Source organism: Simochromis diagramma, unplaced genomic scaffold (assembly GCF_900408965.1).
Source record: "Simochromis diagramma unplaced genomic scaffold, fSimDia1.1 OVJJ01000717.1, whole genome shotgun sequence".
NCBI classification, from domain to species: domain Eukaryota; kingdom Metazoa; phylum Chordata; class Actinopteri; order Cichliformes; family Cichlidae; genus Simochromis; species Simochromis diagramma.
Genome location: NW_024387503.1, coordinates 1,236,910 through 1,252,651, shown reverse-complemented (window position 1 = coordinate 1,252,651; position 15,742 = coordinate 1,236,910). Strand labels below are relative to the sequence as shown.

Sequence of the window (15,742 nt, the reverse complement as noted above, 5' to 3'; positions counted from 1 at the left end):
GAGGAGACTTTGATACATGTTGACTTCTCAGAAAACTACAGCTGTAAATACAGTTCTCAAGTTCAGGCAGTCCACTTTGGGGCTTCACATCAGCAGGCCATCCTTCATACTTGTGTGTTGTATGTTGGTGGACTCTCAGAGCCTGTGTGCTTTAGCACCATCTCCCCCAGTAGACATAAAGGCCCTCCAGCAATATGGCAGCACCTAAATCCTGTGCTAGATTACCTTCAAGGCCAACATCCACAAGTGTCTGTGCTGCACCTTTTAAGCGACGGAGCCTGTACGCGATACAAACAACCAAGAAACTTCTACCTTTTCACTACAGAACTGGACAGAAGAGGATTCAAGGCTGGCTCTTGGAATTTTTTCGAGGCTCGTCATGGAAAAGGAGCACCAGATGGTGTCGGGGGAGCCTTAAAAAGAGCAGCTGACATGATGGTAGCAAAGGGGCATGACATCCCAGATGCAGAAGAGTTATTCAGGGCCTTTTCTGAAACAAACTCAAGTGTGAAACTGTTCTTTGTGAAAAGTGAAGATGTTGAGGAAGCTATGAAGAAAATGCCAAAGCAGATACCAGCTGTTCCTGGAACCATGACAATTCACCAGGTCATTACTGGAGCTCCAGGAGAACTGATGGTTTGTGATGTAAGCTGCATGTGCAGTTTAACTGCAAGTGCTGCAACACCAAGTGTTTCACTTTTGGCCAGAAGATAGAAACAGCTGTATCACAGACAGGCAGTGGGGGGAATCCAGAAAAAGAAATCCAGTAGGAAAGTCCAGAGCTGATTGGTAAATGGTGTATCCTCAGATATGATGATGATTTGTAAGTATGTATGTAAATAGCAAAGTTGCTATTTGGGCTGATTAGGAACTGATGAATGTAAAAACAAAGAATTGCGTGATTTTTTTTTTTATTACCTTATTTTTGTTTCTGAGAAAAATGAGATCCACATATGAGGATTCACTTTAAATTTCGATAGAACAGTGGCAGTATAACGCCCTCATAAGTGGATATCAGATCCTTGTAGAGCAAAATTTAGCATTTTGGTCTATACAACCCAAAATGTGATTTCCACATATGTGGACGCCAGGTCCTAGGAGGTTAAAAAAAGGCTGATGAAGTATAGTTGACTGTTTTGACTAAAGACAAAATAAAATTGTATTTGGTATTCTACATAGGTGTAATTACCTTTTGCCATTATCGAGCTAGTTATGGACCTGACCATAAGAGGACCAAAGATGTAGCCTTTGAAAACAACATATAATGTTTTGTACAGTTACATGTGTAAATACTGACCAAAAACCTTCCCTGTCTTTAGAATAGGATTAGATTTGCAGGGTAAATTCATTTAAAAACATTAATAAGATCATGTTCAGTGGTACTGGTGAACATGAGTGGAAAATTCATAGGAGCCTATATTTTTCATATATAAACCAATACTTTTTTGGTACACAGAGTGCAAGAAGTAGAATTCGGTGACACGCATAAATACCTCATGTAAACAAATGAGCCATTTTCAAAATGTCAAAATTGCCAGTCATAATCAATTCACTGTGACTGTCAGTGACATAAGAATTTCAAATGGTTGACTTTGAAATTACATTAGTAACAAATGTATCGGAGTGTGAAAAATCCCCGTTTAAAGAGTCCAGTAGCAAATATACAGTACTATTAAAATGACACGAACACATGACGTCGACATGTTGCAACACTGCGTCCTTTGTCTTACATAATCTTCTCCCAAGATATCCTGTAAGATCTCCAGCGGAAGTAGTGACAAGTCATACCGGAAATGGTTGGAGTGAGACGTCTCACCAAAGGGCTGTCATATTATTATCTGTGCTGTGAGCTGTAAACAGGGACGCAAGTTAGTCAGCTTCACTTTAACAAGTCTGTTTTAGAGATTTACTGAGAGTAACACAGCATACAGTGAAGGAAGAATGGAAGACGACGTGCTTACCACGCTGAAGATACTGATAATAGGAGAAAGCGGCGTTGGGAAGTCCAGGTAAGACCAAGTGATCAACAAAGTGATGTCGTGGCTCCCTGCTAACGTTAGCCAGCGCTAGCAGGGATGTAGCAGGTAACCAAATGTGTGGATAAAGAGAATTTAGTTTTTAAAACGATGTAGACGGTTCAGTGCTGGTTTGTCCTGTTCTTTATTCTAACAGAGGTCAGACTGTCTTGGTACAACATGTACAAGAAATGCTTACAGTGTGCACACTGTTTAGCTAACGCATTAGTCAGATGCCAGAAGCTCTGTACGTGACATCAACTATGTGCACGTCTGACATAATTGCTAGAAACAGGCTGTTTTTGTTCACACTAATTTGATGGCTAAACGAGAAGCTGACACTCTTTTAAGTCCATTTACTTGTACTGCTAGCATCTCCGTCATTAAGAACCCAGCAGAAGGATCGATCCGAACCGGTCACGCTCAAGTAAGCGTACCCCTTCTCCAGATGGGACTTCAAAACATGTAAACGATACACTTGCTCTTGTCGTCATGTGGTAATCAGAGTCCTTATTAACAACCACAAATCAACCTGATAATATTCCACGCAGGGTAAAATGCTTTTTACCCACATCAGCATGGAAGTTTATAGCGTGTGTCCCTGCCAAAAGAGATCATGATCCAGGTTTGCAGGTCTCCATAACAGTGGTCCCGGCTGCTGGAGGAATTCTGATAGCCTTCCTGAGCCATCAACCATCACATTGTAGACTATGGTGTTGACTACAAGCGTGCCTTCCATAGCCATAGAACATTCCGAGAAAATTATGCCATTGTAAGACTTTAAACAAGTTCTTGACCAAAAGTACACCCATCTATTGAAAATAGACCAAAGAGAGGCAATAATAAGACTTGGAACTTCAGCATCAACAAGGACAGAGTGTTAAAGTTAAAATCAGCTAGGTATTAAACCAGAAAGCAGAGATGATAATTAATAAAAAGTTTGCAGTAATTTATTTTCTTTGCAGCTGATATTTTAACGCCCAGTACTGTGTCCGCTATTAGCTGAAATTTTTCCAATTTCCTGGGTCAGTTCATTGATGTGCAACATGTGTCTACTTATACTAAAGAGTTCCCTTTTTTTGTTTTTTTTGTTTTTTTTTTTAACAGGGCTTGTACTGCTAGTTGGCATCTTTTAATGGTTGGTCTGTATAAGCTCTGCCCAGAGGAAGGACTGGCTTTATGCCGACACCATAACACAGATCTGTGTTTGCTTATATTTCCAGAAAACAGAAGAATATCTAGACGGCTGTACTGCATGCTGTCTGCCGCGGCATCATCCAGGCCGTGATGCATTGTTTCCAGAAAGCAATTTAGTATTATTATTAAATAGGATTTCGCTTAATACAATAAACAAAATCAGACCATGATTAGTTTCAAATGTCCTAATTTGAATCATCCATAGCCAGCTTTGGTAATATCAAATAGGTACACTTATTTTTGAATAGTTTACAGATATTTATTTTGTTTCCCTGCAATCTGAAGGCCCTTAAATCATGACAGATTTGAATGCTTGGCAGGGAATGTATGTGTTTCATGTTTCCTGACCTGTACAGAATACATTTCTAACTTGGCTGTTTCCCTGCATGAGTTCATCAGCCATATGGCCCTCAAACAATAAACACTTACTGCTTCAGCATCTCTTCTGATGGCCCGTGAGGAAAAAGTACGAGAATTATGTCTGGGTCAAGGGAGAGGAGTGAGCATATTGCCATCGTCAGCGGGGCTGTTAAGGCCTTTGCACTCGATTAGTCATGGTTAAGAAACGAACCCTGTCCTCCTGACTGCAATCTAGTGGTGATGTCATCTGGAGCTTGACATCACCTCTTGCTTGCAAGTGAAGGACAGAGTGATCAATAGAAGGAGATAGAGAAAGAGACTGTCTCCTGCCGCAGGAGTCAGGGCAACTGGAAACCTGACTTCAGCTCAAAAGCATCCTCAAGAGAGGAGAATACAATTACTAAAAAACACACGTGTGAGTCATGATGAGGTCTAATCTTCTTATTTCCATCTTCTTGTCAACAGCCTCCTACTAAGATTTACAGAAGACACATTCGACCCGGAACAATCAGCAACAATAGGTGAGTTGAACATGTGAGGTCTGTTAAAGGGTAAAATGGAAAAAATGTGGCTTTGTAGATCAGAATGTGCTGGCAAGTACAGGATCATCATCAGCAGCAGCAGCAGAGATTAAATAAGACACAGACGTAGAGTAGTAAACAGTCACAAAGACAAGGATCTTGAATTTGAGTAATAATAAGCAATGCATCGATTCATCTGAGGCACAAACAGCATGAGCTCATTTAAACCTGTTGTCTCATGGGTTAGTAATGATGTTCACATTACATATGAGTATGCTAACACTTTAGCATTCAACCAGTGTCAGGAGTAGAGACTAAAATAGGGGTGCTTTTGGTCTATGCTGCATAGAACAACACATGCATTTGTCCTCCACAAGATGAACATGAAAGAAAAGGAGGAATTAAAAAAATTGCTTTTATCTATCAAAATACTATCAAATATGACTATGAGTTTATATCAGCACTGAATCTTTAGTGGTTAATGTTCACATGCAACACTTGTTGTGATCTCAGTCAGCAGCAGCACAGCTCCTGCAGGCAGCTGTATAACCACGGTGGAGCCAGGAAGGAAAAGGAGGAGTAGATTTTCAAAAAGTTTGATGAAGCAGCAGGTTGCTGCCAGCATAGAGCCCGACCAGTATAGGACTTTAAGATCAATATGAATATTGTTGTGACTTGAGACATTTCTTGAATTTCTTCAGGCATACAAAAGAGTTTTGTTTTGTTTGTCTGTTAATTATTTATGTGTCCTTATTCGAACAGTATGATAGTGCAGGTTAAAAAAGAACTTGTTTTAATGTCACAGCAGGTTGTGGATTATTCATTTATGCTGTGCTTAGAGTGTTGTCTATGCCTAATACCTCTGTCGTCAGTCAGTTAGTGTGAGGGTCTGTGCAGACGTCCACATGTCTGCCAGTTTTTTTTTTTTTGTTTGTTTTTTTTGACCACGTGGACTTGTCCTCAGAGAATTTACATTACAGCGCATCAACTACACATGCAACCAGGGAGCAGACGTCAAGAAGTGTAACAGGAATGACTACTCAGCCAGTCGTACTCCAGCTGTCCGTGTCTGTAATTCAGGCTGGTAGTTGTTTGTAGTTTCTAAAGACTTGTTGTTTGAGACTTAGAGTTTGCATGTTCTCCTTGTGTCTGTGTGGGTTCTCTTCAGGTACTCTGGCTTCCTCCCAAATTCCACAGACATGCAGTTGGTGGGATTAGGTTAGTTGGTAACTAAATTGCCCATAGGTGTGAAGGTGAGTGGGAACGGTCTCTCTGTGTTAGACCTGTAATAGACTGGCAATATAGAATAGAATTAGAATAGAATTCAACTTTATTGTCATTGCACATGCACAGGTACAGGGCAACGAAATGCAGTTTGCATCCATCCAGAAGTGCTTTAGCCGTGATATAGATATATTACAATATATATTAGCAATAATATAGATATGTAAGTATATTACAGAAATGGGTCTATTATGGTATGTTACAATGTACACGGTATGAAGTATGTTATGAATATTCTATACTATACGTATGTACAGGCTGTAGTGAGTACAGGCTATGAACAGGATATAAATATGAAAAACTATACAGAAATCGGAGATATACAGCTATACAGAAATGTGAACTATGCAAGTTATAAACAGTTGTAGGATTAAAAATTATCGTATGTACAGAATGATTATTTACACAGAATAATATAGGGCGAGAGACAGGATACACCCTGGACAGATTGCCAGGGTGTATCCTGTCTCTCGCCCTATGACAGCTTGGATAGGCTTCAACCCCCTCGCAACCCTAAAATTGGATAAACGGAAGAGAAGTGATGGATGTCAGTCGGGCTCTAGAACAACGTTTTCTACATTAAAATAAATGAATTTGTCATAAACAGTTGCAATATGGCCATTTAAGCTGATTAAACACACAAAAGCAGCGTGATACCAGATAGAACTGTCTGATATTTGATGTTTGTGCACTCAGACTCTTAGACCAGCGAAACATGAGAGGGCAGAAGAGACAATTATGCTGTATATCTGTAGTAATGATTTTTAATTAGAAACGTTGAAATGGATGATTTGGAAACTCTACAGAATGACTTGCTGCACTATTTTCTAGTACATACTGAATCATTCAACTGGTGCCTGGTTTTAGGCTTTACATGAGGATATTTTCTCCATAAATGGATACAGTTGGTGTCCAAAAGACCAAATATGCTGAGGGAGGACCACCAGACCAGATGCCCGCTGTCCCAATGCGAAAGCCAGTTGTGGTCATACATGACGTGAACTTCTGCCGTTGTGTGTACAGCATTAAACTCTAGCTCACCACAACACATAAGTTGAATACACCCTCAGTTGACGCATGCATTTGATCTTTTCATAGATCGTGGTATTCAATTTTGATTAGGAATATCAGAAAGGTCTTAAATTAGCTGTAGTAACAATGAGGTTACAGGTTTTTTTTCAATCCTGTTGCTCAGCACTATTTGCAAACACCACCACTTATCAGGACCTCAGTGATGTAAGGATGTTAGTGATGCCTGCCAGAATATTTGTGCTGTGACACACCCACGCAAAGTTGGAGTTTTTAACAACTTTAAACAACTGCAGTAGACTAAAGTGACAACCATGCTCAGCTAAATGTACTGTCCTTCACTCTGTTTCCCAGCCTGTAGTGTGCAGGCCTGGCTGAGGCTGCTGACAGATACTGTACATGGTCTGGAGCAACGCAGCCACAAGTTGACGGACTTTTTATGTTATCTGTTCCAGGCTCAGTCAGCATACTGGCTGCATGTGTTTGCTAAACCCCCAGTACCTACTGCAGATAACTGTAAAAGAGACGTTAAAGTTTAGCTTTTTTCTTCTTTTTCCTTTTTAAGTCAAGCTAGGGTCGCTAGGCAGAAATGTGGACGTTTAGGAGATTCTGCAGCACTTGGTGAGCTAAAACTAAAGTCACCACAATCCCACACACTGACACAGCCACAAAGCTTTCAGATTTATTTTAAAGTTAATGCTGTGTGGAGAAAAAAAAACAATCTGTGGCAGACCAAACTATCCATCTTATCTGGTAAAGGTTTTTAGAAGTAGTGGCAACCCCAAACTGTATCTGCAAATAATATCAGCCTTTTTTTTTTTTTTTAATTGAATAAATCAGTTGACGGATCGAGGACACACAGACTATACTTTCATAAGCTATTAAAGCTGCAGCTACCTTAATTATTTTATTTTGACAAAAGCATCCCTGAGCTCCAGATTTAAAATATTTTGGAGAGAATTTGGATGAAGAATTCTACTTTCTTTTCTTTTCTTTTTTTTCTTTTTAGTTTTTCAAACCAAACTAATGTGGTTTTGTGAATCGCTTGTAGCTCACAATGCTGTCTTTGTTAAAACGGCCGAAAAGCACAGATCCCAAGAGGGGTTGGAACGGAGAAAATACTTTGTTTTGTCAAGGTCAAGGCACGGGCCGCTACTGTTTTACTTGGCCAGCTGGGATTCTCTGCCAAACAGATGTCTTTATTGGAGTCAGTTCTGTGCTTTGACTTGAGATTCAGTTTTTTTTAAATCTGGTATCATTCAGTCTCAGTTAAAGTATTTTCTTCATCTCACCACCCCGAGGATGGATTTCTCCCATTGCCAAAGGCTGTCTCGACACATCATCACACTAGCACACAGAGTGTTAAATGATCTTTTGCAACGATGATCAGCAGGCACATTAGCAGCTTTGCATTTATGATACTCTTACTGGTGGCTTAATTAAAGCACCTTGTTTCTTCTCGGTGCCATCGTTGCCAAAGGTTACAGACAAAAGAGAATACAGGCTAACAATGATGTGTCATTCCCCACCACCACTCTCTCTGTGTCGAACTAGTGGGTTGTGCTGCGCTGCCTTTGGTGTATTTATATCGTAGAGAGAAGGGCCTGTAGAGAGCAGCCCAGCCTTGACCTGTAGCACTAGTAGCATCTTGTTGTGTTGTGATATTGCAAACAGATGCATTACTGTGCGTTCCCTGGGCAAGGCCCGTCTGTATATGTAGTGAATTAGAGCAGAAGAGACTGGTCCAGGTTCAGGGAAATGTTTAGTGTAAACCCGTCTCCACATGCGCCTGGTAGCAGTATCTGAGCAACCCTACTGGACCAGAGGAAGAGCTAGTTGTTGTGATGGGCTTTGTGAACAGACTGTGTATTTGTGTGTGAGTGCGGTGCCATATATCAGCCTGTCTTCATGTCCCCTTTCTCCTGCTCGATCTCTCTTCTGTTTTGGCTCCCAGCTGAACTCCCCTCCTCAGTCCCAGATGTAAAAACAAGCCCATCACAAGTGTACATTGCCCTGGTAAATCTGTCAGTGGATGCTAAAACACGGCCGATATGTCATCCAGACGCCGCACACTCCGCTCGCCGAGACACTGCAAAGAGGCAATAGAGGAGATTTACTTGTTGGGGGGGGGGGGCAACATTGTTATTTTCACGTCTGCTCCTCTGGGACCTGGCAGGGATTCTTAAGACTGAGTCATTGCTCACTGAGCCATTTTACAGGTGCCGGCCTTTCATTTTTTTTCGTTGGTTTTCGTTCAGGACGTTAAACCGCACTGTCCTTTCGTCGTGTATGTGAATGCACGGTCACACTGTAATTTAAGTGCAGGACACGGGACGGGCGTAATGCCAGTCTGAATAACCAGAGGTTAACACAAGTTCATAGACATTGTGTTTTGACAATTCATCTTCAATAATTATGGTCTGTCACCATGATATGATATTGTTGGCAGTAATTGAACAAACCTGTAGGAGTCATCATATTGGGCCTGAAGCAGGATGAGGTAATCATGTGGGTTTCGGTGATTAACTGCCCCTTTCTTTTTTTTCTGTTTTCTTTTTTTTTCATTGTCTAGGCGTTGACTTCAAAGTGAAGACCATTTCTGTGGATGGCAACAAGGCAAAGCTGGCAATATGGGTATGTTACAGACTCTATCATTATTCCAGTGCTTTAGTATCACTCGGTTAAACAAACATGCAGCTCTTGTTTGTCAGAGCAGAAAAATTAACTATGAAACAGCTCCAGCTCAGGTCTAGACCGGCTCTTCTCTCAAGTAACCAGAAGATGGCGCTTATGTAACACTATTTCCACCCCTTGATACCAAGGAGTGTGTCTGTGTTGTTCGTGTTTGTCTGCCCTGGTTTGTAGCCACTGGTTTTTTCCTTGCAAGTGTGAGCAGTAGTGTGCGTTTTGCAGGACACCGCGGGACAGGAGCGCTTCCGAACCCTGACGCCCAGTTACTACCGCGGTGCCCAGGGAGTCATCCTGGGTAAGCAAAGCTATTAGCACCGTCATTGCTCAAACACCTGTACGTGCGTGTGTGTGTGTGTGTGTGTGTGTGTGTGCAAGCGCACATGTGTGCGGCCTTTGACTTTACAGTCATGCCCCTGTTGTAAAGTGAGTGATGGCTTTTCATCCTGTGACTCACACACATACGCCTGCCTCTTTCTGGAAGTTAGTTTATACTCTTAAATCAGAGTCTTCATAAGGTCATGCATGTGCAGCATGTATACACACACACACACACACACACACACACACACACACACACACACACACACACACTACGGAAAGTTAAACCTCTAAAGCAGACTTCCTCTACAGTTCATGGTTTTTGACCACACTAATGATGTAAAGTAACAGAAGGCGCCTCGTTGTATCAGTGGGATTTTGACCCCCCCCCCCCCGTTTTTCTTTTGTTTTTGTTTTTTCAAATAAACCAGCCACGTGTTTAAGTTGATGTTCCTTTATTTTATTGCGGTATTTATTTTAACTTTTTTGTTAGATGATAATGAGGATTATTATTAGTATTATTATTAATATTATTATTACCGAAGTGGAAATTACAAAGTGTTATTGTCAGCAAAGTTTCATTTGCTCTGTGATTTTCAATGATAAACCAGTCGAAAAGGTTCCGCAGTCAAGGACTTCTTACACCTGTCAGATTAATTTTAGTGTGTCAGATGTTCCTATTGCCTTACACACCATAACTACTTTTGCATAATTATTGCAGTTCTCTCAATCGCGCATCCAGAAAATCCACTCACTCATTCTGCACTTAAAATATTTTTTTCTCATGAATGAATATTTTCCTGCATTCTGAGCATGTCCTGTTCATTCTGTGTGTCACAGTGTACGACGTCACGAGACGGGAAACCTTTACAAAGCTCGACAACTGGCTGAGTGAGCTGGAGACATACTGTACAAGGAATGACCTTGTTAAAATGCTTGTAGGGAACAAAATTGATAAGGTCAGTGTGTTTGTCTATAAAATTGTGATGTTAAGGGTGCGCGTGACATTTTTAATATTTAGCTTCAGTGCAGTCTTCCCTTGGTTTATGCTCTTTAGATATATATGTGATACACACACAGAACAGGGAGATGGATTGCCCCAAAAATAAGTGTGTTTTACAAAGTGAGCCCTCGACCAGCTGATGGATTGCTAAGCTAAACGATAGTAGCACTTTCATATTTTCTGGCAGCTGGTCCTTTGCCAGGATACCAGAATCAGTAAGTGGAGTTAAAAACGTGTACTGTTATGAATTCATTGCGTTCTGATCTTTGTCTGTGAAAACCACTTTCTCTCTCTGGCCCGTGACGACCACAGTAGCTGACAGCCCAACCCGACAGACCTCAAATAATCCATTACCTTTCCTTTGTTTTAGGAAAACCACGAGTTAGACAGGGCCGAAGGGCTGAAGTTTGCAAGAAAACATTCCATGCTTTTTATAGGTAAGTCTGGAGGATTCCCCGCTCTACAAAGAACTGCCGGGCACATGAGTTACACCAGACTGTTTCACAGGGGAGGCAGAGTTTGAAATAACTATCATACTCACCGAGGAATGCTTGCATACTTCTATTTATAAAGCAGGCTTCATATATCATCTTTAGTGCACTCTCTTTTTTTCCCCCTCTGCTGTTATTTTTCAGGTTTGTCAGTAAAAGGGGGAACTTAAAAGTTAACACCTAGTTTTTATCTTGAGCACTTAAAGTGTTATTTGGTAATATGTAAAGATTTCTTGACATGTTTTCCAAGCAATTCTCAAAGATATTTCTCGTGATTTGTCATAGTAGGATTTATTTCTTTATGCTATGGTTATTACAATTGAAATGTTCCTGGATGTTATCATGCTACGCAGCAGGTGCTGACTAGAGCCAATAATAACCTGCTATGGTCCAGTATTAGCATCGTGGAGCTGACAGTTACTGTTGAGATGTTTTCCACCACTCTGCGCTCCTGCTGGGGGGGCCAGCAGATGATGACATCAAGACGCAGACATTAACAGTTGTTGTTTCTGCGTTTTGTCTTCTTTTTCTCCACCTTTTCCAATCTCTGCCTCCTCCCCATTCCCGTCCCTGTCACTTCTCCCCTCCTCTCTCCTTCCCTCTGCACTCTCTGTCCTCCCAGAGGCGAGTGCAAAGACGAGGGACGGCGTTCAGTGTGCGTTTGAGGAGCTGGTGGAGAAGATAATCCAGACTCCTGGCTTATGGCAGAGCGAGAACCACGGCCGAGCAGTCCAGCTCACCGACGAAGACGCAGGAGGTGGAACCTGCGGCGGCTACTGCTCCCTTGTCTAGACTACCTATACACACACATTTAAAGATTTACATGGGACAAATACCCTCGAATACAAGCATATCCACACACACACAAGCATACACACTTTAAAAGAACAGCTTCCCTTCCTGCTGTGTGCTGTCCTGAGCTCCGTCCTCACACATCAAGGCATTAGAGATCCAACTTTCTCCTCTCTTCTTAGGTGAAAGTGTTTATTTCTCTCTCGCAGACAGACGCAAACACACACACACAGACCTTTTGCACACTTTCTAGTGACAACGCGGCGCTAAAATGCAAATACAGCTCAGCTTTCCTGTTAATGGAATTTGAGTGTTTCTCTCTTTCTGTTTTGTTTTGAGTCGCAGTTTTGTGCAGTCGCAGTGCCACGGTCAACACATTAACCGTTCTCGCTTGATACTCGTGTGATTTAGTTATAGGGATGCAGTAAAGCGAGTCCAGAATCGTGAGCCAAAGCTTGTCAGACATATGGCTAAATCTCTGAAGTATGATAATGAGAGTGGAAACTCTTGTATTTGACCTAGGTTTCTTTTCGTATCAAGCATGCTTTTTGTCCTCGGCGCACCTCGCCTTAGCAAGCACAGCTGCATCAAAGCAGGGCCGACTTTTCTCCAGTGTTAGTGTCACTTTTCTTCTGCCCTGCACTTTGTCCTGTTCCCCGTGCACAGGCTCTAAGATTATAATGCTGCTTATGGAGGAGCTTATCAAGCCGAGCCGTCTTGTATTTTATCTCGGCACTCTCGGTCAAAGGCTTGGATCAAATGACTCTGTTGTGCACATGACTGCCTCATTTCTTTCCAAGTGTTTGGAATGGTGTTTTATGACTTTTATTGACTTGGACTTCAAACTAGTGCTGTGTTTTTTGAAAAGAGCATAAATCGAAGAGACTGGCACCAACATGCTTTCCACTGGGTGCTGAAGAAGAGGGGACCTCTTAAAATTGCACGCCTTTTTAAAAAATTTTTTTTTTTAATGTGTGTAACAAGTTGCTTTAATGGAGTGCGACCTACTGGCACTCATTCACTCAGACAGATAATATCAGTAATATCACCACCACTGCTAGTCTTTCATATAGATCCCTTTGACTGGACAGAGACAAAGGAAAAGTGTTCAATATTAAAGAGGGCAGTGAGTCATACGGGTGTCTCCACTGAATTTGGAAAAATCAAAGAAAAAGCTGTGCGCTCCACATTGCTAATGGATTTCGCAGTTCTCCCATCTCTGTGTTAGCATCTGAGAAACACTCATAAATGTACTGTACCCCTGACCTCTGACCATGTTTGCAGTATTCAAGCGCTGGCATATGTTCCAGGAAATGTACTTCTGGGGGTTTGATCTCCTAACAGGGATAGTGAAAGTGACATGAATTTGAGCATGTCTCATCACACATTGATTTTTATTATTTTTTTTAATTGCATGGGAAATCTGTGTGCCATTTTTTTTTCCCCCCAGTTTGTCTGCTGGTGAATGACGTTTAGAGGCTTACTTATATTTAGCTGAAAATAAATGCTAATTTACCATTTAAATTTAATGGTTACAATAAAAAGGAAGTAGGCTTTTACTTATTAAACTGGTATAGCTGTCTCTTTTGTGTTGAAATATGTCAAAACATTTATAAACGTTGTATTTTAAGACTTTGTCGGGGAACCTTTGTGTAAAGCTGAATGTATCCATATTTCACTAAAAATTGCCCTATGTATTAAACTAAATAAAGTTCTTTTTTTAAGTGAATATAAATGGATGTGTTGCTGCTGATGTGTTACTTGACGCGCCCCCGTCATCATTGCCATGTTAGAAATGTGGCTGCTAGGTGATGGGTTTTCACCCGGCACCCGTCACATTCCTGTGTCTTCAGAATAAAGACTTGGTGTTTAAACAGTGTCCGAGGAGCCCTCAGACCCCAGACGTGCGATCTGTCTAAATCATCTTTTTGGCGAACTCCTCAGGAAGCACCACCGCAGCCATAATTCACTCTATCAGTGCTTTAACTGGGATGTGAATAATTCCTGAGCCATTATAAAAGGGTCAGGGTTGGCAGCTAAACCAAGAACTCTTCCCTTATAGCATATCCCTCATTTCTTGCCACACTCTGGGCAGCTGTGTGTCCCAGTCAAACAAAAGAGACGCGGAGCCCAAAGTCTTCCTGTGGTCCAACCATGTGCTGAGCTGCAGCACCACTGTTTCCTCATGCCTACACTGAAAAAACAGTCTTCGAGGAGCTGAGAGATTATATATTTTGGAGAATACGTTTGTTTGGTTTACCTTTTAGTGACATATTGTGCAAAGTTGTGCAGTGGATGGTAATTTTCGAACCCCAACCTCAAATGCTGTATGCATCAGAACCTGAACCTTTTATTTAAAGAAGGAAATGGAACTTTTTGAGATTTAGAATCTGTTTTTTGTGAAACTGTCCTTGGCAAAGACAGATGGACAACTTAGATATTAGATCTACTGTGAAGACAAGGTTAGAACACGCAAACTCCACACATAACCAGAGGCACTAGAAGACAAGGTTCTACTGAAGCACCAATGGCCTTTACTTAAATGGACACTGCACTCCAACAGTTACTGAATAGTTGCATGCCCATGCAAAAAAGTAGACTAACTATAAAACTATGGTATATCTGAATTTCACCGTAGTGTTTGACTAAAAAGACACGACTCACGTCAATTAAGGTTAAAAAAAAAAAAAGAAAAAAGGTCACCTTTTTCCAAAGTGAGTTGGAAAGTGTTTGAATGTTAAAAAAGTGATGATTAAAAATTAAATTGTCTTTTTGGCAAAAAGGTTAATGTGTTGACAATGGCTCAACTTACATTCAGAATACAGGGATATCAGGGCAGTGTAGCAGCTTGGATTTGGGGTGGAACTCTATCAAGTCAAATCAAGTATTTTTATGACTTTAAGTGTCAGGCTAAATTCAGAGATTCATCACACTCAAACCTGCGACTGAATAAAATGGGTCTAGCGATACCCAGTATGCTAACCTCTGAGAAGCCTTTAGTTGTTACAGTTCCACCTCTGGGGTAGATGTTCCAAATTTATCCACCTAAAGCCAAAAAAGTCAAACTTTGTGCTGGCATTGCAGGAACATGACTGGATTACCACATCAATAACTTGATCACCCTCAGTGTCTGTGGTTTCAATGCAATTCATGCAGCAGAAGATTCAACAGTATGGCTTGAAGGGGTGGATGAAAGACCGTGGTTTCCCTGGGGAAAAGAGTTTTTGGTAAACCTTGGTCAAACAGAAAAGCACTGAAAGGAGGATTAAACACTCTTTGGCACCCAACATGTCACATGAAAACACCCAGAACACCTCATGTCCCGACACACCTTGCTGTCTGAGAAAGCCTGAAAGCTGCTCTGGGGGGGACTGCTTGATGGACTGCTCTCTGTCCTGCTGCCTGTGTTTGAGCATGCAGCCAGGCACAAAGCTAACAGAGCAGATCTGGCTCTCATTAGCACAACCTGGTCTTCCTGCTCCTCCTCTGCCTGCCAGAGCAGCAGGCCTTATGGGTTAGCGTTCAGATGAGCTCCTCAGGAGAGCAGTCATGCTGTCGTGTGTAAAAACCTTATGAGACATTGGGCATCGTTTCATAAGGTGTCGGGTTCCCAGACGGCACTCACGTCGTCATGCTTATTGCCATTTTGCTATCAGGTGATTGTTTTGCCATGTTAACTTATATAAGTGAGGAAGAGAGTGAGAAGGTGATTGGAAAAAGATCATCCTCTAGTACAACCACCTGCACTGACTATTGTAGTGAGGAGCTGTGATATGGTAGGGGATAGGGCTGAAAAGTGCAGCAGGCCTTTGCTGAGTTTAACAGAACTTCTGGACAAGAGCTCAATGTCCTCTGCACTTAGGGGTTTAACCTCACTTGTTGATGGTAAAAGGAGCCCGTAGGTCTGCAGATTGTTTCACTATTTTCTTTCTGAGGTAAGTTAGAGGAAAATGCCCCTTTGCTCCTTTTCCTTCCTCTAAAGTCGGGCAAAGTCGAGCTCAGGCCTCCCTTAGGTAAGCCACTGAGTCCCAGAAAACTGGG

At 41.6% G+C, this 15,742-nt stretch overlaps 1 protein-coding gene across 1 annotated transcript; it reads left to right on the top strand.

The window, feature by feature from the left end:
* The first annotated feature begins 1,782 nt into the window (after positions 1–1,782).
* Positions 1,783–13,436, top strand: rab18a (RAB18A, member RAS oncogene family). Its single transcript, XM_040018804.1, has 7 exons — positions 1,783–2,009; positions 4,038–4,093; positions 8,979–9,040; positions 9,320–9,392; positions 10,256–10,374; positions 10,789–10,855; positions 11,532–13,436. Exons 1-7 carry the CDS (start codon positions 1,942–1,944, stop codon positions 11,699–11,701), a joined length of 615 nt encoding a protein of 204 aa, XP_039874738.1. The 5' UTR covers positions 1,783–1,941; the 3' UTR covers positions 11,702–13,436.
* Positions 13,437–15,742: the final 2,306 nt, after the last annotated feature.